The sequence below is a fragment of the Abramis brama genome (genome assembly GCF_963993115.1).
Source record: "Abramis brama genome assembly, chromosome: 13".
NCBI classification, from domain to species: Eukaryota; Metazoa; Chordata; class Actinopteri; order Cypriniformes; family Leuciscidae; genus Abramis; species Abramis brama.
Window position 1 is genome coordinate 36,175,226 of NC_139975.1, and position 25,580 is coordinate 36,200,805.

The 25,580-nt window shown below is 39.5% G+C and overlaps 3 protein-coding genes across 4 annotated transcripts in view; 2 read left to right on the top strand and 1 right to left on the bottom strand.

The window, feature by feature from the left end:
• mxd3 (MAX dimerization protein 3) lies at positions 1-8,755 on the bottom strand. The gene is made up of 6 exons (XM_084133311.1): positions 8,399-8,755; positions 7,646-7,748; positions 6,556-6,585; positions 5,627-5,741; positions 3,026-3,191; positions 1-1,200 (listed from the first exon to the last, which is right to left on the bottom strand). The coding sequence occupies exons 1-6, from the start codon at positions 8,466-8,468 to the stop codon at positions 1,085-1,087; spliced, it is 600 nt and encodes a 199-aa protein (XP_083989437.1). The 5' UTR covers positions 8,469-8,755; the 3' UTR covers positions 1-1,084.
• A 1,180-nt stretch (positions 8,756-9,935) lies between these two features.
• Positions 9,936-17,627, top strand: rnf103 (ring finger protein 103). Its single transcript, XM_084133385.1, has 4 exons — positions 9,936-10,525; positions 10,621-10,763; positions 13,140-13,255; positions 15,008-17,627. The coding sequence occupies exons 1-4, from the start codon at positions 10,300-10,302 to the stop codon at positions 16,374-16,376; spliced, it is 1,854 nt and encodes a 617-aa protein (XP_083989511.1). The 5' UTR covers positions 9,936-10,299; the 3' UTR covers positions 16,377-17,627.
• A 1,198-nt stretch (positions 17,628-18,825) lies between these two features.
• immt (inner membrane protein, mitochondrial (mitofilin)) overlaps positions 18,826-25,580 on the top strand; it is a 19,339-nt gene continuing 12,584 nt past the window's right edge. Inside the window, exons 1-5 of one of the 2 annotated variants that reach the window (XM_084132409.1) lie at positions 18,826-19,021; positions 20,003-20,067; positions 21,324-21,516; positions 22,561-22,705; positions 25,071-25,178. In XM_084132409.1, coding sequence (XP_083988535.1) covers positions 18,980-19,021; positions 20,003-20,067; positions 21,324-21,516; positions 22,561-22,705; positions 25,071-25,178 — 553 coding nt within the window. In that variant the 5' untranslated portion in view covers positions 18,826-18,979. The remainder of the gene's footprint in view (positions 19,022-20,002; positions 20,068-21,323; positions 21,517-22,560; positions 22,706-25,070; positions 25,179-25,580) is intronic. The other variant, XM_084132410.1, reaches the window with a different exon arrangement.

Consider the following 25,580-nt stretch of genomic DNA (forward strand, 5'->3'; position numbering starts at 1 on the left):
TAAATACATAAAATATTTATTTGTACAAAATGCTTATGTTGGTAAAAAAGAATAAAATGCTACATATGAGTACAAGGAGAGACATAAATACAAAGGTGTTCCTGGTCCAATGACAAACGAATCGTTCATAAGGCTTTTGGTGTTCAGAACTGTATATACAACGTACATCTGTCCGTGTACATTAACACAATTACTGTACAAACATCTTAAACAAAAGGCATGTTCATAATAGTTTGCATAAATGACTGATATGAGCATATACTGAACAGTTCGCGAATACAGCCGGTGTATTTTGTCGAGACTACCAACAAAGGTGTGTACTAAAAACATGAGCAGACTAACACATCTTAAGGGGAAAATGCTGGAAATCCACTATACAAATGAAAGAAAGAAAGAAGTATAAAGATTAAAAACACTTCACTGTTTTCTGTTTCTTTAGGGCTCAACATAACAGTTGTTGATGTGTTTGAACAGCACCAACTTCAGTTCATCAGCGTGAACCAAAGCACAGGACTAAAACAAGAATCGTCAGGATGATACGGATAGCAGATCATTTTAAAGTCACCTGTACCTTTACCTTTACCCAATCACAAACTCAAAGAAGAAAAGATAATCAAATTATCTGCAAAAGAGAGCATCATTTCCTTCTGAATTGCAGTATTACATTAGCCTCCCCCAATTATTATTTTTTTCAATTAGAAAGTAACAGTATCAAAACAGTTTGATCAAAATGCATTGACATAATCTGCAATCTCACACATTAGGAACAACACACATGTAAAGAGACATTGCAAGTGCTCATGCGTACGCTTTGTGCAACGTATCAAAACTCAGAATTAAATAAGCCGGGTATTGAAACATGTAAGTGCAAGCCGATGTGAAAATGAAATCGTTCAGTGGGAATCATCAACACGCTTGAATCTGGTGAGTGTATCGGAGACTAGAGCACCGTGATGCCGTTAGTGTGAGGAATACACCGCACAGAATATGTTCCAGTCATGCTCAGAAGACGCTTGCTGATGTTTTCAGTGTCAGAAACACAAGGCTGTTCTGTGATGAAGATGAAGAGGATGATGAACATCGGTCATAACCAGGTGTGGTCAGATGAGGAGTAACTGTGGTCCACTCCAGTGTGAGACGAGACCAGACCGTCACACTCCAGGGTCCACACCATACTCTCCACATCTATCTCTACGTCCTCTGCAAACACACACCAGATCACAGTTACACACTACAACAGGCTTGAGAACACACTACACTAAAACTTTAACTGACAGATATTTTGGTCTTCTATACGTCCTCTCAGTCAGTTAACAGGAGTGTTTGCTAGTTATGATGGACAGATGCACTTTTATGATGGATAGATGCACTTTTATGATGGACAGATGCACTTTTATGATGGACAGATGCACTTTTATCATGGATTGGTGCACTTTATGATGGACAGATGCACTTTTATGATGAATAGATGCACTTTTATGATGGACAGATGCACTTTATGATGGACAGATGCACTTTATGATGGACAGATGCACTTTATGATGGACAGATGCACTTTTATGATGGACAGATGCACTTTTATCATGGATTGGTGCACTTTATGATGGACAGATGCACTTTTATGATGAATAGATGCACTTTTATGATGGACAGATGCACTTTATGATGGACAGATGCACTTTTATGATGGACAGATGCACTTTTATCATGGATTGGTGCACTTTATGATGGACAGATGCACTTTTATGATGAATAGATGCACTTTTATGATGATAGATGCACTTTTATGATGGACAGATGCACTTTTATCATGGATAGATGCACTTTTATGATGGACAGATGCACTTTTATGATGAATAGATGCACTTTTATGATGGACCGATGCACTTTTATGATGGACAGATGCACTTTTATGATGGACCGATGCACTTTTATGATGGACAGATGCACTTTTATGATGGATAGATACACTTTTATGATGGATAGATGTACTTTTATGATGATAGTTGCACTTTTATGATGGACAGATGCACTTTTATGATGGACAGATGCACTTTTATCATGGATTGGTGCACTTTTATGATGGATAGATGCACTTATGATGGATAGATGCACTTTTATGATGGATAGATGCACTTTTATGATGGATAGATGCACTTATGATGGACAGATGCACTTATGATGAATAGATGCACTTTTATGATGGATAGATGCACTTTTATGATGGACAGATGCACTTTTATCATGGATAGATGCACTTATGATGGACAGATGCACTTTTATGATGGACCGATGCACTTTTATGATGGATAGATGCACTTTTATGATGGACAGATGCACTTTTATCATGGATTGGTGCACTTTTATGATGATAGATGCACTTTTATGATGGACAGATGCACTTTTATGATGGACAGATGCACTTTTATCATGGATAGATGCACTTATGATGGACAGATGCACTTTTATAATGGACAGATGCACTTTTATGATGAATAGATGCACTTTTATGATGGACCGATGGACTTTTATGATGGACAGATGCACTTTTATGATGGATAGATGTACTTTTATGATGATAGTTCCACTTTTATGATGGACAGATGCACTTTTATCATGGATTGGTGCACTTTTATGATGGATAGATGCACTTATGATGGATAGATGCACTTTTATGATGGATAGATGCACTTTTATGATGGACAGATGCACTTTTATCATGGATAGATGCACTTTTATGATGGACAGATGCACTTTTATGAGCTTCAATCTGTTGGTTGCAATTCACTGCCATTATAAAGCTTGGAAGAGCCAGGACATTTTTAATATAACTCTGATTGTGTTCGTCTGAGAGAAGAATGTCATATACACCTAGGATGACTTGAGGGCGAGTAAATCATGGGCTAATTTGCATTTTAAAGTGAACTACTCCTTTACATCAGCAGCCCTGAATAAACATGTGACCCTGAAAGCTCATGTATGACCCTAGTGAGGAGCACTGAGCTGTGAGGTGTGTGTGTGTCACCTCTCTCCGAGTCGGATCTCTCCGAGGACACGGTGGAGCCCAGGCTGTCGTTCCTCATGCGCTCGGATCCGCCCTGCAGTTTCTCCAGCCGCGTGCGTAACTCTCTCTGCTCCCAGCGCAGACGGCCCTTCAGCAGCTCCGAGCGCTCGTCCTGCTCCTGCAGCTTCTGCACACACACACACACACACACGCTCAGACCGCTGCGGCTCAATAAACCAGGATCTCTCTAATCCATCAATCAGGTCTGAAACCATTTAGAACTAATGTTCTGTTGCTTGTTATAACTATATATTTGTTTATTATGGTTTGTCAGATATCATGTGAGACGCATGACTGCCATTAGGGCACATCAGGTACAGTCACTTGCTTTGCTTATTAATTTAATACACACAGCCATTCATGCCCAAATGAGATGTGCTCCTTAAATGCTTGATATGTAGTTTCAGCTTGATGCTAAAAAACATGGGTAAACTCACAGAGGCACGTGGAGGAAATCAAATCCATAAAAGATGTAACTTTACTTTACATTAATGAAATAAAAGAGCCTTAAAGTTGATTGCATGTTGGAAATATTTTATTTTAAAGTCCCCCTGTGGTGAAAATCCAGCTTTTAATGTTGTTTATGCGTCTATGTGGTGTTTTTAACCTGCTTTAAGTCAAACCATGTGTAAATTCATAAGTCGACAGCATTGCTGAGTATTTTCTCCTTAAAACTGCAGTGAACCAAAGACAGTCTCAAAAACACGCTTTGAAATCGCTGGTGTTTCTGACGTCACAAACTACCTTGTAACCAATCAGATCAACGTGTGATCGTCAACCAGTGGATCTCTGAGCTGAGTGAGTGAGTGGAGGCGGGGCTCATTTGCATATTCATAGAACCGCGCATACTAAATGAGGCAAGGGTGTCGAGTTACATTCAAGATATTTTAAGGCATGAAATGTTTAAATATGTAATTTCGGTGATCATAAATGAGTTTTAAGGGATAAAATGATTGATACAGGGGGACTTTAAGGCAGTGGCTAAACAAATGATATTTACACACTGAAAGTAGCAGTGTAAATAGTAATAAGATGCCATTTATACTATGAGGTGCAAATAGTATCTGCCACTATTTGCACAAGTGTATTGTAGTACATTACAAAACAGTATGCAACAACATATTTAGTTAATATAATTATTGAAATCATAAATGGATGCCGCCTTATTAGGACATTACTTGTCCTTATCCTTAAAGACGTTCCCTACATCTACACATTAAACACTTTATTCTCATCATTAAATACCCGTAATATCATTAAATATACCGTTTGGCGCTTTATTTCCACTTTTTGAATATTTTATTGTGTTTATTTAAAATAAGCACCTCTCTGAGCTGATATGTGATGGGAAAAGGCATGTCACGGCTGCTGTTATCAGACAGGCTTCTCCTGTCCTCTTATCTGCTCCACCAGACACCGGGGGGTATTTGACCTGGTGTGAATGAACACTGCTAGTTCAGCTCTCTCTGTTGCTCATGTGCATTAGTCGCTGCTCCAGCGTGCTTAACAAGATCCACTCCTCTAAGTCACTAAAATTGTAACTAGTGTAAGTTTACTTTTACTAGTGTAAAACTGTACACTAACATTTATTATTTATTTCACTATTCATGGTCATCTATGCAATTAAAGCTATGTGGAAATAAATGTGATATCTCTGTGAGTGATTGCGATACTAGAGTATACATTTTGCATAAGAGTATAGAAATCAATGGGCCAAAATAAGGTTATTTGCTGTCAGATATATATATCTTCTCACTCTAAAACATTAAAAACTAGACCACAACAACATTAATGTTTCTGATAACATGCCATTTTAGAATTGAATAATGAATTCACTGTTTTGTTTGATACTTTCCTGACAATATTTATTTATTCCAGTGATCTAGTTGTCTTTACTCTTTTGCCCAACAAACTGTAGTTTAAAACAAATTACGTTTGATGATAAACTGTATCACCGTGTCATTTATTCATGTGCTCCATTTGAAAACATTAGACTGTGTCAATTTATTTTGCATATTATTGCTGCTGCTGCTGCTATAAAAATAGATTAAAAACATGCTGTGATATGATACGAAGAAGGAAAAACAGAAGTAAAACATTAAATAAATATTGGTTCTCTGACGTACAAATAATCAGCGAGGCGGGATTAGCTGAGGTGACGCTAACAGGCAAACGGCTAGTAGTGACATCAGAGCAATCCACCTGTCACTCAAGTGGCCACACCCTTAATTATGCAGAACTTTAAGGCTTAATATAATTTAAACGGATGGGTTATTAATTAAAGTTAATAATTTATTAAAAATATTCACCCCCTAATAATATTAAAAGGCAAAATTAGCTTTATAGACCAAAACCACTTTTTCTCCAGGCTGTAAACGTGTTTTTCTGCTGTAAAGTTGTGCATTTTAACATGGGGGTTTATGGGATTGAGTCTCTTCTGCAGCCGGCCTCTAGTGGCCAGAGGATGAACTGCAGGTTAAGTCTCTTCCGTCTGGGACTGAAGAGAGAGACGGGGGTTCAGCTGTCGTCAGTGTGTGTGTGTGTGTGGGTGAACCGGCTCACCTTGATGTGCAGCTGGGCTTGTCTGAGCAGGTTGAGGGTTGTGTTCCTCGCAGAATCAGAGGATAGAGGAACCTGCTCCTTCAGCTGATCCAGGCAGTGTCTCAGCTGAGCTCTCCTACACACACACACACACACATGCATTAACACACACACCTGTAGTCGTCACACAGCTCTGATACTCAGTGTTTGAGCACTCCAGACCTGAGTAGGGCTGCATCAACTAATCGATAAAATCGATAATGACAATTAGTCGTGTGCACTTCTGCTAGTCGCGTCAAATTACAGCACTGAATAACGCATTTCTGTGGACAGAATGCATCTAGAAACAGTGTTGGAAACAGCGTGAGCTGATGCGGGACGGGTGCCGGAAACAAGCTGACCAAAACACGAGATCGCTTTATTTAAGCTTCAAGCTAATGCATGAGCGTGAGGTTTAACACCGAGAGGAGACTGTAAAGGGTTAACTGCGCAAGACGTTTCTAACATTTACAGGATAAAGAAATGACAGTAACAGGAGTGAATGTGTGTGTGTTCCTGCAGAACAATCCTCTTATCTGCAAACACTGAGTTTGTGTTTTTATTTATTATCTTTATTATCTTCTTCATTTTTAATGTAGGGATTTAAACTGTCCTTTTGTTTTATAGCTCTTTTGCACATAGATATAGATATATTCACTATCATATTCATGTTTTCATAGCGTTCAGTAGGCACATTAGTTTGGACAGCTTTGGCCAGGACGAGGAAAAGTGTGTTTTGTCAATAAAAAAAAGAAAAGAAAAGAAAATTGGGCTTTTAAAAAAATCTGATTAATCGAAGAAATAATCGGCCAACTAATCAATTATCCAAAATAATCATTATTTCAGCTCTAGAGAGTTGATGACAGAAACAACAGCACGATCGCCAGTGGAAGAGAGTAAAGCTCGGTCACCTGTGTTTCTCCAGCTCATTGTGAACGGACCTGAAACAGAAACAAATAGCTTTATTTTGCAATAATAGTTGTTCATATTAAGGATATCAGCCATTTATTTTCATAGGATCTGTGCAATTAATATTAACCTTTGTTAACCCCAAAAATGAACATTTGGAACGACGTGAGGGTGAATGAATCTTGACAGAAGGTGCGTCCATGTACAGTCAAACCAACATTATTCAGACACTTCAACATTTCTCACATTATCAGTTTATTCGCTATAGTTTAGAAAGTGGTGATGAAATATGAGCAGAACTCAGAGTTCTCAGATCAGCTGATATTTGACTGGTTTTGTCCGTCCTTCTGTTAGACTGTCTCACACATGAGTTATGTTGAATATCTGTCAGCTGTTAAATTTAACTACACAATTAGATAATACCAGTTTAGCTCAACCAATCACCAAGCAATGCTTCATTGTGTTCAGTCTGTGTGTAAAAAGAGCATTAGTTATTAAAGAAAACACACTTCAGCAAAACATGATCAGCTCAAAGTGTCCGAATCATTTTTGGTCCCAAATGTTTATAATTTTCACTGTATGAAGAATTTTTGGGTATAATATGTCACAGTTTCCTTTATTTTGCTCTCCTCACTTACAGAAATGAACTATAGTGTCCTGAACACACTAGTGCAAAAAATCACAAATTATATCTAATGTCTGAATAATTTTTGGTTTGACTGTACATGTGCACTCGCTGTGTTTGTAGTGTAATAGTGTGAGTAACGTGTTCACATTGAAAATCATAAAGTAAAAAAGTTGATTATAAATATCCCAATACACGCACTCGAGTCCACTGTCACAGCTTTAATTACAGACTCTAATGAACCTCTTTACTAGACTCAGTGCAACAAGAGTCCTTTCTGGGTGAACTATCGCTTTACGCAGTCTAAGAGGAAGCAACTATTATCATATATTTGCATAAAAACAGCAAAAGTGAAGGATCGGAGTATAATAAAATTAAATACATTTTTATTTGTAATTGTCCAATAATATAGTAATGTCCAAAGGAGCAGGGCATCATGTGTGTGTGTGTGTGCACCGTACACTCACCTGCTGTTCCCGGGAGAAAGGCTCTTTGTCTTCTGCTTTCTTCTCTTATCTGAATCTCCTTTACTGTAGAATGGAAGCACTGAGGCATAACCGTGCTCGGCCTCTGAAATATACAATACATAACATGAGCCCAGCATACTTCCTTTCATGAAAGATCCTCACATACAAGCTTCAAATGAGTCATTTTAGACATGTACACTGACATCGGACATTCGACTGATTATACATCTAAAACCAGTAAGAGTCTGCTGTACAAGACAGAGAGAGGAATCTGCTGTGTGTCAGCATCTCATCAAATCAGCTGTGTGTGTGAGAGAGAGAGAGAGCGCTTTCTGATTTTGGCGCCATCGAACTACTTGACATATTTTTGAAATCAACGCGTTCCATTCTGCGAACTGTATCCGTTATTCGTGACGCGGCTGTTGCTACACTGTAACTCGCGTTAGAACGAGCGCAGCGCTGCTACATTTTCAAATCTGTGACGATTTCGCGCCTTATTGTGTACAATACAGAACTGAAATGTAGGTCACAAGAGCCAAACACAATAATATCAGCAATAAAAGCTCTTTTTACCACTCTACAAACACACAAAATAATCATGTGCAACGAAGAAAACACTCCCAACACCTACACGAAGAATTAGTTAGTGCAAATATTAACGAAGGTGTATAAAAACACACAAACAGCAGCAGACTGTCCGAAACGGCTTCGGTTTCAATGCAAACAACCTGAGAAGGAAATAACGACTAATACCTCTTTCCTTCCGCTCCAGATACTCCGCTGCCTGCAGGAGCACTTGGATGTTGCACGTATTTACCTCCATTTCTGAGTCTGACAAACAATGTTATTTTGAAAGCGCCGAGAGCGACACGGATCTATTGATCTACAGTGGAGAGTTCGGCTGATCCAGCGAGACACGTCATCACGCGTCATGACGCGTCACGCCCTCTTCCACGCTCACGCGACCGCTCCCTCCTCACACAAAAACAACTAGTGTTTAGGCTTATCTTCATCAAATAAAGCCGATGGCAGTTTACACTAGAGATTATGGGCAAATATTATTCCTCTCACACTCGTGAAGTGAACTCAAACTACTGAAACTGATCGATCAAAGGACAAAAATGAGGACTTTTATTTTGACACTCGTTTTCGACGCTCTTCAGAACCATAGACTGTGAAGTCTAGATTAAAACCTCGCAAAAATAGGCATAACATCGCATATAACTGCAAACATAACACTTTGCAATAAGGTTAATTAGTTACCATTAGTTAACTACCTTAGTTAACATGAACTAAGAATGAACAATACTTCTTCAACATTTATTAATCTTAGGTAATATTAATTTCAGCATTCACTTATACGTTATTAAAATCAAAGATTGTATTTGTTAACATTAGTTAATGCACTGTGAACTAACATGAACAAACAATGAACAGCTGGATTTTTATTAACTAACATTAACAAAGATGAATAAATACAGTAACAATTGTATTGCTCATTGTTAGTTCATGTTAGTTACTACATTAACTGATGTTAACTAATGAACCTTATTGTAAAGTGTTACCCATATTTTAAACAATCATATTTAGCTTGAACTAAAAATAATAGAAATTGAATGGAATTAAAATGAATTATTCTGATAAAATACAAATGCATAAACGTAATTAAAATGCTACAAAATAAATAATAATTAAGTCGAGCCATTTGTGTAAACAGATATAACCATCACGGGTTTTTGAGCTGAGTAAAGGTGCGGATGCAAACAGATAAAGTGATGAAACAAGTGAGAACGCAGAGGGCTTTTATTTTGTTACACGTTTTTATTGACGCTCAAGAACACACTTAAAACTTCCATGACACGACTTTCACGAATTAAATAAAAAATAACAATACAATATTCATTCATTAACTAACATGCAATAGTTTACAGAAGGCCTACATGCAATAACTCGTTTTTTTTTATACATACATACATACATACATACATACATGATCAGGGAAATGAAACATGGTTGTATCTCTTGGTAAAAAAAAAAAAAAAAAAAAAAAACTCTTGGTATGGTTCAATGAACAATAACAACAACAAAATGATCCTAAATATATAATTACTCTGAAAAGAAAAGAAAAGAAAAGATGAAAAGAAAAGAAAAGCACAATAATAAGGTGAATAAATTCAGCAAGAAAAAAATAAACAAGTGTAAAGTAGACTTAAGCCATTTTTGCTTGTGAATGAAGAGTTTTGGACAGATTAACAACACATTCAATGTATCTCGCCTTTGCACCGGAAGTGACGTCACTCGCGTCAGTTTGTTATGCGCACCAGCTGACCGTCAGAGCTAGAGCATACACACAGCGCTGCTCACACGCACACACACATTATCGTTCTCCGGAATCACGAACATAATATCGTTATCGCAGTATGAGGAGTGAGTTCTGTCGGGACAGTGAGTGTGTGTGAATGAAGAGCGCGGTTGGGTCAGTCCGTCGCGCGCAGCCTCGAGCCTCGAAGCCCAGGCCTGCGCCAGTGTTTATATAATTATATCAGACGATGGAAGCGATTCCCTGCGTCGGAAGTAGTTTGTTGGATGTTAGTCTCGCTGCTGGAGACTTATAAGTGTATACTGCCAACGCAAATCTCCCGTCCGCGAGAAAAATGTGGTGGAAACTGTTCTTTTTGCTGCTGTATTTCTTGATGTTGTTCATCCTGGCTCGGTTCTTCGAAGCCGTCGTGTGGTATGAGACCGGGATCTTCGCCACACAGCTGGTGGACCCGGTGACACTGAGCTTCAGGAGGCTGAAGACCATCCTGGAGTGCCGAGGACTGGGTTACTCGGGCCTGGCGGAGAAGAGGGACGTGCGGGAGCTGGTGGAGAACTCGGGTGAGTGAGTGTGTGTTGTGTTTGAGTCTCACACACACACACGCATGCATATTCTGTGAGGTATGGGCTGATGTTGAGCATGTTTGCTCCTGAAGGTGAGCTGATGCAAGGCGAGCTGTATTCTGCCATCAAGAACGAGGAGCAGCAGACCGGGTCTGACTCCAGCACGTCCTTCAGCGGAGAGATGCACTTCTACGAGCTGGTGGAGGACACTAAAGACGGGATCTGGCTAGTCCAGGTTAGTGTTGATCTGCAGGATCCCTGACCACATTCAAAGACAGCTGGAAACTCGTTATGCACATCATAAATGTAAATCCAAGCGTGAGAAACTTTCATTTACAGGGATAGCTCACCCACAAATCTGCCATTCAGCGTTGGGGAAAGTTACTTTTAAAAGTAATGCATTACAGCATTGCGTTGCTTACGTTACTTTTTCTTACCTGGGCTGGACTTGCTTGTTTGATTTGAACTCTTTCCCTGCCATTGACAGAATTTCCCAGCAATCCGCTTTTCCATTACCCTTTAAATTGTGAATTGAAAATACGCCCAATGGAAACACGTAAATTGCGCAAAAACTCACATATATCGCAAAAAAGTTTTTACGCTTGTATGAGGGGTTTTTTCAGGCAGTTCGAAAAAGTTTCTGCATTTACTGGCCACCTAGTGTAGCCTACGTACAAGCTGATCTTTCTTTAAAGAAGGCGTGGTATGTTTGGACGAGACCGATTTCTTTATTAAACTCATAAAAGACCAAAGGAATACTGGATTCTAAACAACGGAGAAATGCCCCAGTTTATCAAGAGCTTGAGGCAGAAATGAGGGAGAAACACCCAGAAACTCCTCATACGAGCCGCTCTCAGTAGAAGAGGACTTCCCTGCCATCAATGCTTGGATAAAATGCGTAAGTCTTTGATTATCAATATAATGAGATATACGTAAACCTGCTAACATCCGTCGCCATGATTTATAGAATGATTTATCGCAGGAGGGGAAAATGATGTTTTAGTCGCATTACATCGGGTAATGGAAACATTTCACAATAGTTTTTTATCGACATTTAGAAAATATTGCAAAAGTTTTGCGCAAATCTGTAATGGGAACGTGGAAACTGTTATCCGGTAGGGGGCGCTATTACACACCTTCTGAAAGAGAACGCAATCTCCCGATCAAAACAGGAGAAGCAGAAACAAGCGATAGAAGCATTGCTGACGCTCACGTAAAATAACACAACATTAAACCGCATTAAACTGGCTAATGTTACTGTTGAACCCATGAAGAGGAAACGACTGAAGCTTTGAGGTGTTGATGGACTCGATCGACTCCAACAGTGTTTATGATCATCGTTATGAATCCCATCTGGATGTAATCTTTGGTAATAACATGATTTTCGCAGCTTTTTGCTCAAAATGTTTTTTTTTTTTTTAATTAATCTTACCCACATCAAAGTGTTGATAGAGAAAGAATGCATGCAGCTAGAATAAAACGATTAAAAGCAGAGGGCCTGTTCTTTCTTTTCACATATGGCACGTTCAGATATTCATACAACAAAATATTCTGAGAGACATAAAAGTTTTGTGAAAATGATCAAAAACGCTGACGGTGGCTGGCAACTTTTTTGTTAATCGCTGGTGGGGAAAGAGTTAATAACATCAGTAAAGCCTCAGGCTGAAGGAAATGCAGATGCACTCCTGTACAGTAGAGGGCGCCGCTCAAACACACCTTCAGCTGTGCTGGACCGCACAAGTTCAACACTCTTCAGCAATTAAAACATGAAACACTAATGTGATGTTCATTAAAGTCATTTATGCTCATTAGTATGGTTGAATTGGATCATCAAAGGTCGGCAGCAAAGTGAGATGAGTACATGCTCACATTAGTCTAGAACTACAATCCCCATCATGTTCACACACACACACACACCTCTGCCCTTACCCACAATCCCTCTCAGCATGAGGACAGCAGAGCCGTCAGTCAGGACATGGGGAAACTGTGACCTGCGTTACTTAGTTGTAAAAGTAACACACATTTAGTTGTAAAAGTAATGCATTACTTGACTAGTTACTTTAAAAAGTAATCTGATTACATAACTTGTGTTACTCCAACACTGGCCATTGTTTCTTCACTCTCACATCATTCCGAACCGACGTTTAGTGGGGACATGTTCAGTCTCGTACAACAGTAGCTCACAGTAACATCCAGACGGACACTACAGTCTTCATGGCGCAGCTTTACTCCGCTGTGATGATGGTGTTACGGCTGTTCAGAACGACGTCGTTTACATATTGAGGAAACTGTCTATTCTTTAAAGGCGGTTCAGAAACTGAAACCACAGCTTGCTCCGCATCCTCATGTCACTGAAGGATAACGTCTCTGTCCCGTTCTCATATACGCTGAGCTCCAGGAAGTGTTGAGGATAACAAGATTCAGCTGCAGTTTCTGCTGTAAAGTGAGCCGTAATCCTGACTGTGTCAGTGCACACTATATAGACACCAATGCTCCTTCTGGAGACATGCATTAATGTTTAGATAAACTATAAAATAGAAATCGAAGGCACGTTGTGTGTGTACACTGTATATGTATGTATATGTATAAAAGATAACTGTCGTCCTCTTAGGTAATAGCCCAGGACAGGAACCCGCTGTTGAGCACGGCCAACTGGGGCAAAATGGTGCAGAAAGTGTCCCAGTTTGGCATCCGGACGGGCACGTTCAACTGCTCCAGTGACTCCAGGTGAGGAACACCACATTTCTGCAGTCTCTCTTCCTCTAGCCACTGACAGCAGGGGTTCACATTCCTGCGAGCTGATCAACCAAGCGTGGCATGTCTGAAATGCAGTGTGTGGAGTTTACCTCCGACCCAGTCATGCCTTTTATAGTTATATATATATATATTAAGGCTGTGTTTTTTCTATTAAAAAAACAGCTAATTCAGCAGTCACAAACAAAATATAGCCGAGAGATTCATGTTTGGATTTATTACAGTTCATCACTGAGAAGGTTTATCATCTTCATCTCAGTGAAGATCGCTGAACTCCGGCTTGCCTGTCGTTGTTCTCAGATCGTCGGCGCAGTGCCGAGAGAGCGCATGGTTGCCAGATTAAGCACATCTGCAATAGTAGTACTGTATTACAATAATGACAAATAACCTAATAATGGAATTAACACAAACAACAACACTAAAATGCCCAGATGCTGTATGATATTGATTATTTTGAGGAAACATTTGCTTAAGTAAAACGCCGGGTAGAAAATGAACAGAGAAACTCTGAGATCTGGCAACCGCAAACATGAATGCTCGTAGAGGCTTGTACAGCAGACTCTAATATTTTGTCCTTTTTTTTTGACAAATAAAGAAAGAGATTTTTATTTTTTAACTACATTTTAATCTCGTCTTTTTTGGTCAACGTGTGTATAGTCATGTTGTTGTAGTCAGAGTTATGGTTTAATGGCCTTGGGTGTCTCCTCGTCTTAGTCACGTCACAGGAATTTCCGTCATAGTTTTTGTTCAAAATAGACTTTCTTCCTTCATTCTCATCTCAGCACATATTTTTACTTTCTTCCTTCATTCTCATCTCAGCACATATTTTTACTTTCTTCCTTCATTCTCATCTCAGCACATATTTCTACTGAAAGCCACACAAGAAATATGTGAATTATTCCCCTCTGGTGCTCTTCGTGTGTCAGTCACAAATGACCGAAATTATTTTTTTTATTTCAATGCAATTAATGTACTGTATTTTAGTCCGATAATGTTTTTTATTTAATATTTTGTATTTTTAGGGGATTTTATGGTGCTAAATTATATTTACGCTGTATTTATAATCCATTTATTCACTTTTTGAGCATAGACCTGAAAATTACATTTCCAACTTAAACGGGTAAATCTTGAATGCTTGAGAGGGACAGACTTCATTTTGATCTCTTTTTAAAGACGACACTCGGCAGATTATTGATGAAGTGAAAAAAGTTTTAAAAAGTGAACTTAAAAAAAGTTACAGAATTTTACGTGTATTGTTATGAAAAATTTGCAAAAATACTATTTTCAATTTTTATATGAGATATATATTTTCAAAAACATGTTTTACTCTAAAACTGTGAGAAAATGAAAGCCATAAATCTGAACCAGTGGTGCTCCAGATGTGCGTCTGATGTCTCAGTGAATGAGCGTTCAGTGAGAGTGTGTTCGGCTGCAGTACCAAACGCTTCCACTAGAGGAAACTCTCATTCATTTTCAGTGCGCTCGTTTCTGACCGCGAGGAGCTCAAGCGCGACTGTTTCTCTCAGGACCATTTAACCTGTTCCAGTGTTTGTTTTTGGTGTTCACACAAACCTTTAGCAAGTTTTGCTCCATTCCGATAAAGAAAGAAATTCTAAAAATATATATATTTTTTTTTTACAAGAGCACCAGATTCAGAAATCCAAAATCCAGTGTCATTATCAGAGAAAAATGCATTGATTGTTTCCCCTCACTCCCTGTTGTCAGGTACTGCCACAAGCGCGGCTGGATGAAGTCCACCCTCATCATGTCGGTCCCGCAGACCTACGCCTCCAAAGGGAAGGTCATGTTGAAGGAGTACGACGGCAGGCGCATCGAGACCGAGCACATCTTTAAATGGATGACGGCGCACGTCGCCTCGCGCATCAAAACCATCCGCGTCTCCCAGCGCTTGCTGGACGACTGGTACCAGATGGAGAAGCAGCCCGTCAAGATGTTCCTGTTCGCCAGGCTCCTCCAACCCCCCGCGTTCTTCTCCGCGCTCAGCATCAAGTTCACCGGGCGGATCGAGTTCATCTTCGTGGACGTGCGCGACTGGGAAAACACGAGCGTTCTGGAGGAGATCGGGGTTCGGCAGACGCCCTCGTACATCCTCAAAACTCCGGAAGGCATTTACCGATACGGGAACAGCACCGGGGAGTTCATCTCCCTACACGCCATGGACTCGTTCCTTCGCTCCGTGCAGCCGGAGGTCAACGACTTATTCATTTTAAGCTTAGTCATGGTTAATCTAATGGCTTGGATGGATCTTTTCATAACGCAAGGAGCCACTATTAAACGCTTTGTGGTTTTGATTAGCACGCTAGGCACTTATAACTCGCTGCTTATCATCTCCTGGCTGCCAATCCTCGGGTTTCTCCAACTCCCATACTTGGATAGCTTTTACGAGTACAGCTTGAAACTCTTGCGCTACGCAGACACCACGACCATCGCCTCGTGGGTCCGATCCGACTGGACCTTTTACTCTTCCCACCCGGCTCTGTTCCTCAGCACTTATCTCGCTCACGGGCTTCTCATCGACTACTTCGAGAAGAAGAGAAGATGCAGCAACGAAGACCAAAACGCCAACAACCTCGAGTGGTTGTCGAGTCTGTGGGATTGGTACACCAGCTACCTAGTGCATCCCATAGCCTCGTTCCAGAACTTTGAGTCCGACTGGGATGACGATCCTAATTTCCTTTTGGAAAGGTTGGCATTCCCTGATCTCTGGCTTCACCCGCTTGTTCCGACAGATTACATCAAGAACCTGCCAACCTGGAAGTTCAGACTGAGTCCCGACCCGAACGGTGACCCGGAAGCGCATCACGCCAGTAATCCGGACGGTAATCCGGAGCCGGACCCGGACTGGTCTGGGTGGCCGTGTGGGATGCTCCACTGCACCGAGTGTGTGGTGTGTCTGGAGAACTTTGACACGGATTGCCTGGTCATGGGTCTGCCGTGTGGTCATGTGTTCCACCAGCAGTGCATTGTGGTCTGGCTGGCCGGTGGGCGGCACTGCTGCCCCGTGTGCCGGTGGCCGTCGAACAAGAAACGACCCGCAAGACCGCGTGCAACTGAACCGCTGGATCCCGAATAACCCGGAACCGTTTACGTCTCGCTTCCCGCTGGTGTTGTCAAAAGGACCGACTTCGGTACCAAGTCGATACTGAAATGTAAAAAATGTAACGTGTTGAGCGGAATCATAAACGCCTCTGATTGGCCGTTGTGTTCGCGAGCTCATCGGATATGTCTGTGATTGGCTACAATGATCAGCGCACGGGAGCGTTTGAGAGTGTTTTGAGAGCGCTAGCAGGACCGATCCGCTGATAGACTCCTGCTTTTAAACGCGCGCGCACGTGTGTGTGTGTGTGTGTGTGTGTGTGTGTGTTAGCGCTCACTCGCCTCATTGATGTCTATTTACAACATGTTCTTGAAGCGTGAACATTCTAGCCAATCACAGACATATCTGATGAGCTCGTGAACACAACGGCCAATCAGAGGAGTTTACGAGTCCACTCAACCGCGCTCAAAGCGGCGCATTCTTAAAATTTCAGTATCAATTTGGTACCGAAGTCGGTACTTTTGACAACACCACTCCCTGCACTTATTTAAAAAAGAAGAAACAAATGACTTGATGTGTTTAGTCTTTAGATTCATAACATTGGCTCCTGGGGTTTTTGTTGGTGGTTTTAACTTTGCACAGTGTTTAATTAAAAAACGCATAGCCTACTTCCCAATATTTTTTTTTGAATCTTTTTTTTTTTTTTAAAGGGAAAAACTTGATTTGGGTGAAATGCCTTGTACTTAGATTTAAAAAAAAAAAAAAAAAAGATTTTAAAATCTAAAAATGATTAAAATATTGGCTGGTAACGTTTCTGTTGTAGCACTCATCATGAATCCCAGTGAGACGTCGTGTTCCTGTTACTGAGAATCACATCGTGTGTTCAGTGTGTCTCCAAAATGTGAAAGATCTGTCTAAGATTGAGTTCCCTCACTACATCATCGGGGAGATGTGTTTATAAAGGGTCAACACTCTGGGCATGTGCATATGATGTTTTGTTTTTTGAGAAAAAAGTGATAGCTTTACATAACTTGAATTAAACTGCCCTGTGCACAATTAAAACATGGCTTTTCTTCATGGCTCCATCGGCATTTTATGTTATTGTCTTGTTGGAGCATGTTAGTTTTTTATTATGTTTCGAACCGCATCTTTTGGCATTAACACTAATACAGACTTGACCCCTTTGACCTCTGCTGTTTGTCAGAGTCTAAAAGTGATTTGGGAACTTATACCTGTAATGATGTTCAATTCAATAAAGTCCCGTTTTCTCACCGGTGTTACAATGTGGATCCGCTCAGTTTTGTCCAGTCACGACCATTTCAGTTGAATATGCATCCCATATAGATCAATGGTAAATATAATATAGTAAATATGAATGGACACACACATTAATTATTGCAGAAATTGTAATTTACATGCAGGAAACTTCATTGCAACCTCACCTTATATGCCTCTTACAATCATTCACCATGGTGGCACCCAAAACACTATATTTACAGTTATTAATGATGTTTGTTATGGTTTATTGATTGATAGGTGCTATTAATTTTCATATTAATATATACGTTTCATATTACAGTACTAATGAGAATGAGACTACAGCATTTTGCATTGTTGTTATGATAATTTAGGGTTTAATTGTGCTAAAAACAACGCCACAATGCAAATGAATAAAAACAAACATCAACGCACCTTAAAATAAAGGGTTACACAATTTGGTTACACTTTATTTAAGGTGTCATTGTTACAGTGTAATTATATTTTTAAGTACTGAACAATATTAATTAACTACATGTACTGACTATAGGATTAGGGTTGGTTTGAAGGTTAGTTACATGTAATTATGCATAATTTACTGTCATTACTATGGTAAGTACACGTAACATATGTAACATGGACACTGTAAAATAAAGTGTTACCCACTATTTTAAGGTGTCTGTGTTAGTGTAATTATACATTTAAGTACGGATTAATAATAATTAACTACATTTACATACTATAGGGTTATGATTAGGGTGTGGTTTAGGTCAGTTGCATACAATTAAGCACAATTAGTAATTACTATCTACATGTAACGTGTAACAAAGACACTAAAATAAAGTGGGTTACACTTTATTTTAAGGTGTCATTGTTAGAGTGTAATTATATATTTAAGTACTGGGTATTAATTAACTACATGTACTTACTATAGGTTTAGGGTAGGATTTGGTTGAGGGTTTAGTTGCATGTAATTATGCATAATTTACTGTCATTACTATGGGATGTAACATTTGTAACAAGGACACTGTAAAATAAAGTGTTACCTCTACACCTCAGCTGTCTCAACGAAAGCTCCATGCTTTCTATAATCTGTGTATTTAATGGCAGAATGAGTATAATTTGGATATGAGTGAACACTGGAGAATCAACGAATGAAATAATTTCGCATCTGAGTACTTTCTCTTCTACGAGCTCGTGACGTATGCCGACGTTGGGCGTGCCTACTGCGCATGCGCTGCTCTGTCACACCGCGCACCAGTGCTGCTGCTGGAGCTAATCTACAGTGTGCTGGGGCTAGTCGCTGTCGAGGTTGATCACATTGATAATGTTTTGTTGAAACTGGTCGCATATTTCTGATCTTCAGTCCGGGACTCAGAATCATGCTGCGCGTGTGTTGGAAAGGGGCGCGTGCGGCAGCGCGGGTGAGTTTATCCTGCGCGAGCGGTCATTCAGTGACCCACACACAGCGAGGCCCGAGGACTCGTGGCGTTACACTACGGTCAACACGAACCCCTTGAGTATTTATTTAATTAACCGGGGATTATATTAAACTTAACCGGAATGAGTTGAGGATTTCATCAGTTGAGGTTTGTTATTTGTAGTTTAGGTGGCGCACGCCAAACGACGTAACGTGCGGTCGAAATAGGCGTTTATAATATGATAGGCAGATCCGTCGAACCAATGAAATCTCACGATTAAGTGAGTGACGCCCCCCTCCACCAATTAAAACCTAGCATGTACACCGGCGTAAAAGTGGGCGGGCTTTGTATGATTCATATTTTCTGACACACTAGCTAGCCAACAGCTGTCTGAAAATCTTTAGTTTTTACATGGATTCGCCTTTATTTACACTTAACTGTATTTGACCAACATCCTGTTCACTAAGAACATTTTAAGCGTAGATCTATACTACAGACTGTGACCTGTTTATTGGGTTTGTCCAATAGAAGGACGTGACCTTGTCATTGAAGAGTTCAGAAAGTTTACCACACAAACGCTGACGTCACGTTCACCATGGCGCTTTTATGCAAATGAGTGTAATTAATAATCGATGCTGTGGACAGAAGCTGATAAACTTTCACCCGTCCTACTGACATTGAAGAACTAGAAACTAATCATTCATTAATTCTTTCTTTCTTTCATTCATTCATTGTTGTTTACTGAATGTCTGATACACAATGATAATTTCTTGCTTTGAGAGCCATATATATATATATATATATATATACTGAACAACATTTAAATCTGAAATGACTGGCTATTTGTCATTAATCGATGTAAAACAGTGTTTGTGCTCAGTGTAAAGGAAAGGTATCTCTTGAATATTGGTTGCTGTAGTTGATGATCTGATGTAGTGTGTGTGAGATGGTGATGTGTGTGTTTGTGTGTTTGTTTCTCCGCAGTGTGGTAAAGTGTCGGGCCATCCGTTACAGCACTGCCGCAGATACACCACAGCCGGAGACTCCGGGTACCACGCCAAACCCTACACGCACAACCATACTGCTGACTTATTTATTTTAAAACGTCCAGTGTGTTACTGTTAACACACAGTGCATTAGCATGACAGTGACCGGTGACTTAAGATATATTAATTATATATATCATAATTATTTTTTACCAGCCATGAAACTGTTTTGACAGTAATGACACCAAAATTTCATATACCAGTGAAAATTCACAAATATCTAGAAAAACATTATTAAAGACAAGTAAACAGTCAGTAATTAAATAAAGAACAAATAATCAAATTACAAGCAAAAGCTTAAATAAATACAATATAACAAAGATACAGATTAAATAAACAGTGCTTTTCAGGTTTTTCAGGTGGATCTGATAGTAGTTTTCAGGTGCAGAAATTTAATAAAGTAAGCAAATGTAAAATAACACTACACAGTCTTCACTGTATAAATTAAACATCCTTATTAATTAATCCTTATTAAAGTTACTAAAGTTATTCAGTCTAGAGCAGTGAGTGATTTTCTCTTTGTCTTTTGTTGTTTGATTAACATTATAAACTCAGACATCAGCAGGAATATTAGGCTGCTGTCACTTTAAGAGCGAATGCACTGATCTAATACACTGATACACGCGTTTACTTCCTCAACTGTTTATGTCCATTTAAAGACATAACCGACTATGTTTACTAGGATATTTTTTTGACATAATTTTGTGTGAATTTGTCCGAGTTCATGTTTGTTCACGTTCATGTTAGGATTCATAAAAATATTACTGGCCGACTGGTGAGTTACACTGTTTCATAGACTTGCCACGTCAGATTTGTACTCGCATTTGGCGCTTAGCTTAGACATCTTTGAAGTGAGTGTTAGGCAGTGTTCACACTTGGCATGTTGGATTAAAGCGAGCTCTGCTGTGACTGCTCTGCTAGTGCCCTTCATTTGATTAAGTGTGAACACTGCCATCCGAACCCATGTGCACACCGACCAAACAAGCTTCCTAACAAACTAAAGACATCCAAACGAACCAAGAACAGGACATGACAAGATGCGACCCTAAAAAGGACAGAATGCTCAAGATTACCTGGTTCTTCTTAATCCTTATGCCTTTAATTACGTATCTTTAGGTTCTGTTAAAAATGACTGTGTGTGTCAGGTCTAAATGTACACTTCTCTGTTTTGGCCCAGAACTGAACTCAAGTATGAACACACCCTTAGTTTAAACATCTCGCACTTGAATGCATCTCAGATCAGTCTTTTTGCCCCACAGATCGTCTGCTGGGAAGATAGTGGCCGCCAGTCTCCTGACGGTGGGTGGCGGTGTTGGCGGGACGATCCTCTATGCCAAGTGGGACCCGAAGTTTCGTGCAAATGTGGAGAAGAGCGTTCCTTACTCTGATCAAGTGTTTGGGATGGTGCTTGGGCCGCCCGCCCCTCCACCCGTCCCTTTACTGAAGAAACCGGTAAGAGTTACTCTCACTTTCACTTTCACTCCGCCTGTCCTCAGTTAGACCAGAGGCCGTCATTCAGGGCTCGACATTAAGCCTTGTCATGGTGCTTGTCCAGAATTAATTTGTTTTTGTGGTGTAAATATAAGCAATATTCTTTCACAATATCGGAGCTTTGCCATTTGTGATATTTACCCCAAGGGAATTTTTTTTTAACCTGCATAAAGGGCGTTTTCCCCCCTAATTTTATTAAATGTATGATTCATCTTTCATTTTATATTCTCAAATTTGATTTGATCTAATAAGACACTATAGGGCTGTTACCATTCAAATGATTTCACATTTACACAAAAAAAGAATAACTGCATTAAATAATGTTATGTTACTATTTAAAATATTCCCTTAAAATACAAATAAGAAATGTTGGGGGAAAAATTGTACTTTTAAATGTGAAAGTAAACTACCAGTAGGTGGCGGCACATGACCGGCCAGTCATTCATTCATCCAAACGATTCGTTCAAACGGCAGATTTATTCAAGAATAAGGCCGTGGTTATTAAGGGGTCGTTGACTCTTTAACTCATCCGATTCGTGAATCAGAAGCACGGCTGAGTGTTGCTGTGAGACGCGCTGTGGTTCTGCTGTGATCTTTGTGTGTGTATTTTTGCTGCTGAAACTGAACAAAAACAGTCAATATTTTGCATCTAAAATGTAAGTGACTTAATATTAACTACTTGTTTATTGAACTGTTGTATAAATTCAATGTCACATTTTCAGTCATGATGGTATTCAGGAACTGTGATGCTGCTTAATTGTATCATGTGTTATAAATATAAAAACTCCACATTTAGTTGTTTTTTTGTTACTGACGATGTTTTAATCGGGCTATTGTCTGGTCAGGCAAGTCAAATTCTTTTACTTGTCCCTTCAAAAAAGCCACTTGTCCCGGACGAGTGTGAATGTCGAGCCCTGTGACTGTCATTGATGTGTTCAGGCTCTCTGTGCCTCTGTGAGCTGGACGTAGGCCGTCAGTGATGAACAGGGGTTTTTCCTTTAACAGGGAAAGGTCGAGCCCCTGCAGATCTCCTCAGTGCCAGAAGCATTGAAGGAGTCCAAGCAGCCGAAAGCCAAAGCCTCGAGGTCTGACCCGACTCCTGTGGAAGCAGCGGCAGAAGAAGCTCCGGCACCGGCACAGACACTCCAGGGTGAGCGAGACACACACTTCCTCTCACTCAGACCCTCACATGGCCAACAGATACACTCCAGAAGTGTGTCTGTGGTCAATTAGGGGTGTGTGGTATAGATATAGTCTACGATAATATCGTGATTGTTTTAACGATGTGCGTTCTGACATTATCCAGTATGTCCCTCACTTCACTAAAACACATCTAGAGTTGCACTCGTTCACTACATGTAGTCTAGTAGCTTAGACTAGTGCACTTGTGTGTTTAGAGCGCACACTTTCACTGTGTGATTTACTCTAGTAAAATCCTTTATAATGACCTCAATATTCAAGATAAGGGGCAAAAATACCTGTCTTTATATTTATATAATTTAATATAGTTATATATAATATCTATATAATATATATAAGTGACTTACATTTTAGACACAATATCGCCTTGTCAACCGTTTGAATGAATAAGTTGAAACTCAATGACTTTCTCAGTAACAGTGACTTAATTTCACATTTAAAGTATCTTTTCATTTAAAAAAAAATTATTTCTAATATCAATATTCAGCGTTTTATGTTTAGAACATCAGCACATTATTTCTGCATGTGTAAGTGCAGGTTAAACACATTCATGTCCCTCTAAATCCACTTATGTCTTATTATTATAGAATTTATTGATCAAATGTAAGAATTTGACACAAAAGATGATGCATACATTTATTTAGGTTACAATGGCTTTATAAAGATAAAAATGGCCATAAAAGGTGAAACTGATTGTAAAAGATGACTCTGTCACCGCTGTGAACTGACCAGCGCACACAATATTCAGGATGCCGTTATATGAGAAATGAATGTTTTAGTTGTTGCATTTTACACGAACCAAACTGAAACGAAGAGCACTTCAAGATCATGCAGATTTCACTTGATGTAATGCGCTGTGTTATATAGAATTATTAGGATTTATGGCATAACGGCAATAATTTAGGTCTGCAGTTAGAAATAATAGTTCAGCTGTAATCAAATATTTCTAGTTCTGTATAGTACAAACACAACTATTGCCTGTAATATTAGGACCGACTTCTATTCACACCGAGAGCAAGTATTTAAGAAGATATATATTTATATATATATATATATATATATATTAGCCAGACTGATTAATCACAATATAGTGGACTGTTTTTGAATAATTGCTCATAAGCACAGTGAGTTGGATGATTGACAGGTGTGTTGGTTCTGAAAATCTCTCATTCATAAACCCTCTCCTGTGGCCTCATGGGATAGTAAAGTGTCCATCACATGCACTCTTCAGAATCTCACCAGAAGGAGTAGGTCATCTGAGTATTTTTCGTAAAAAAAAAAAAAAATCAAAGAATTTATGAAAATGATTTATGAACATTATTTTATATAAAACATTTTTTTTTATGAAACATGTTAAACACTGAAAGTGCTAGAAAATCGAAGCCAAAGTCGTGTTCCAGGAGTGTGTTTGGGTGCAGTAACAGATTCTCCCCATTAGATGCCAGTCAAACTCACTGGGACACCGTAGCTGTAATGTATCCAGCTGGCTCTATAATATGCAGACCCAGCTTCATGCATGTTGTGTAAGATTCCCCTCTCTGTTAAACATTTCATTGGACTGTCCTGGGTATAATACAAGTAGAACGCTCTTTTATGAAGTTATTTCACTTAAGGACTTAAGTAAGATTATGCCTGAAAAGGTTTTGGATTTTTTTTAAATCATATTTCATTTTAAAAAACGTGTTGTTTGTTTGCTTGGTTTTATTGTATTTATATGATATTTGTATTTTTGTAATTGAATTTTTGCCATGAAAATCTATCTATCTATTTATCTATTTATCTATCTATCTATCTATCTATCTATCTATCTATCTATCTATCTATCTAATGCAGAAGCAGAAAATGGAAATAAAGCGAAATGGCACCATCTGGGACAAAATAGTCAAAATTAAAAAAATTGTGTCTTGCCAGCAGAATAAAAGCCACTTAACAAAGATTGCATCATTTTATAGTTAAACGTCCCTGGGATTAAAAATTGCAGTTTTAGTCCTGAGAGGAACTATTGTGTGTTACCAGTGCAAAATATATTTATTAAAGGAAATGGGGGTGAAATGGTAAAATTCCACTAGAAATACACACCTGTGCAAATGTATGCAGTTGACATTAATAACATCAAAAAAACAAAACTGAAAAAGACAAGTGTCCATAAGGATGCTCAAGGGTTACATTTCTGAATTAAAGTTGTAATAAAATTACAATAATGCTTACAACTTTTGAAAATTCAGAAATGTCGCACGAGTTAAAGCGCACACACACACACACACACATTGAAGCGACTGCTTTGCTGGATCAGATGTGTGTTTCTCATGTTGCAGAAGCCTCAGCTGAGGCCGCTCACATTATCTCTGCTATCAGCGATGTGCCCTCTGTGCCCGCGCCGGGTACGAGTGACGAAAGCCCCGCGGGCCACGCCGCGCCGGCAGGTCAGAACCGGCTCACACACACGCCTGCTGCTCCCGACAACTGATACACACCCCGTGTGTGTGTGAGCGCATCAGATCAGTTGTTGGGCATCAGTGTCTCTTCCTCTCTGCATGTTCTCAAACGCCTTCCATCCTCAGTGTGATCATGTGACTCATGCTAACATCTGTTGTGTTTTCTTCAGTTCTTTACTAACACAGTGTGCTAACCAGTGTTCTTTCCCATCGACTGACTAATGTCCATCCTCTTCTCTTTTTAATGCTCTGTGACCAGTGTGCTTGAATGTTAGTCTGAGGAGAACTGAGAGAGAGAGAGAGAGAGAGAGAGAGAGAGAGTGTGTGTGTGAGAGTGAAAGAGTGTGTGAGAGAGTGAAAGAGTGTGTGAGAGAGTGAAAGAGTGTGTGA

Coding starts and splice junctions, on each gene's coding strand:
- mxd3 (XM_084133311.1), bottom strand. CDS start 8,468: ATGGAGGTAAATACGTGCAACATCCAAGTGCTCCTGCAGGCAGCGGAG. Junction 5,742..6,555: donor AATGAGCTGGAGAAACACAG/GTGACCGAGCTT, acceptor GTGTGTGTGTAG/GAGAGCTCAGCTGAGACACT. Junction 3,192..5,626: donor AAGCCCAGCTGCACATCAAG/GTGAGCCGGTTC, acceptor GTGTGTGTGCAG/AAGCTGCAGGAGCAGGACGA.
- rnf103 (XM_084133385.1), top strand. CDS start 10,300: ATGTGGTGGAAACTGTTCTTTTTGCTGCTGTATTTCTTGATGTTGTTC. Junction 10,764..13,139: donor ACGGGATCTGGCTAGTCCAG/GTTAGTGTTGAT, acceptor TCGTCCTCTTAG/GTAATAGCCCAGGACAGGAA. Junction 13,256..15,007: donor AACTGCTCCAGTGACTCCAG/GTGAGGAACACC, acceptor CCCTGTTGTCAG/GTACTGCCACAAGCGCGGCT.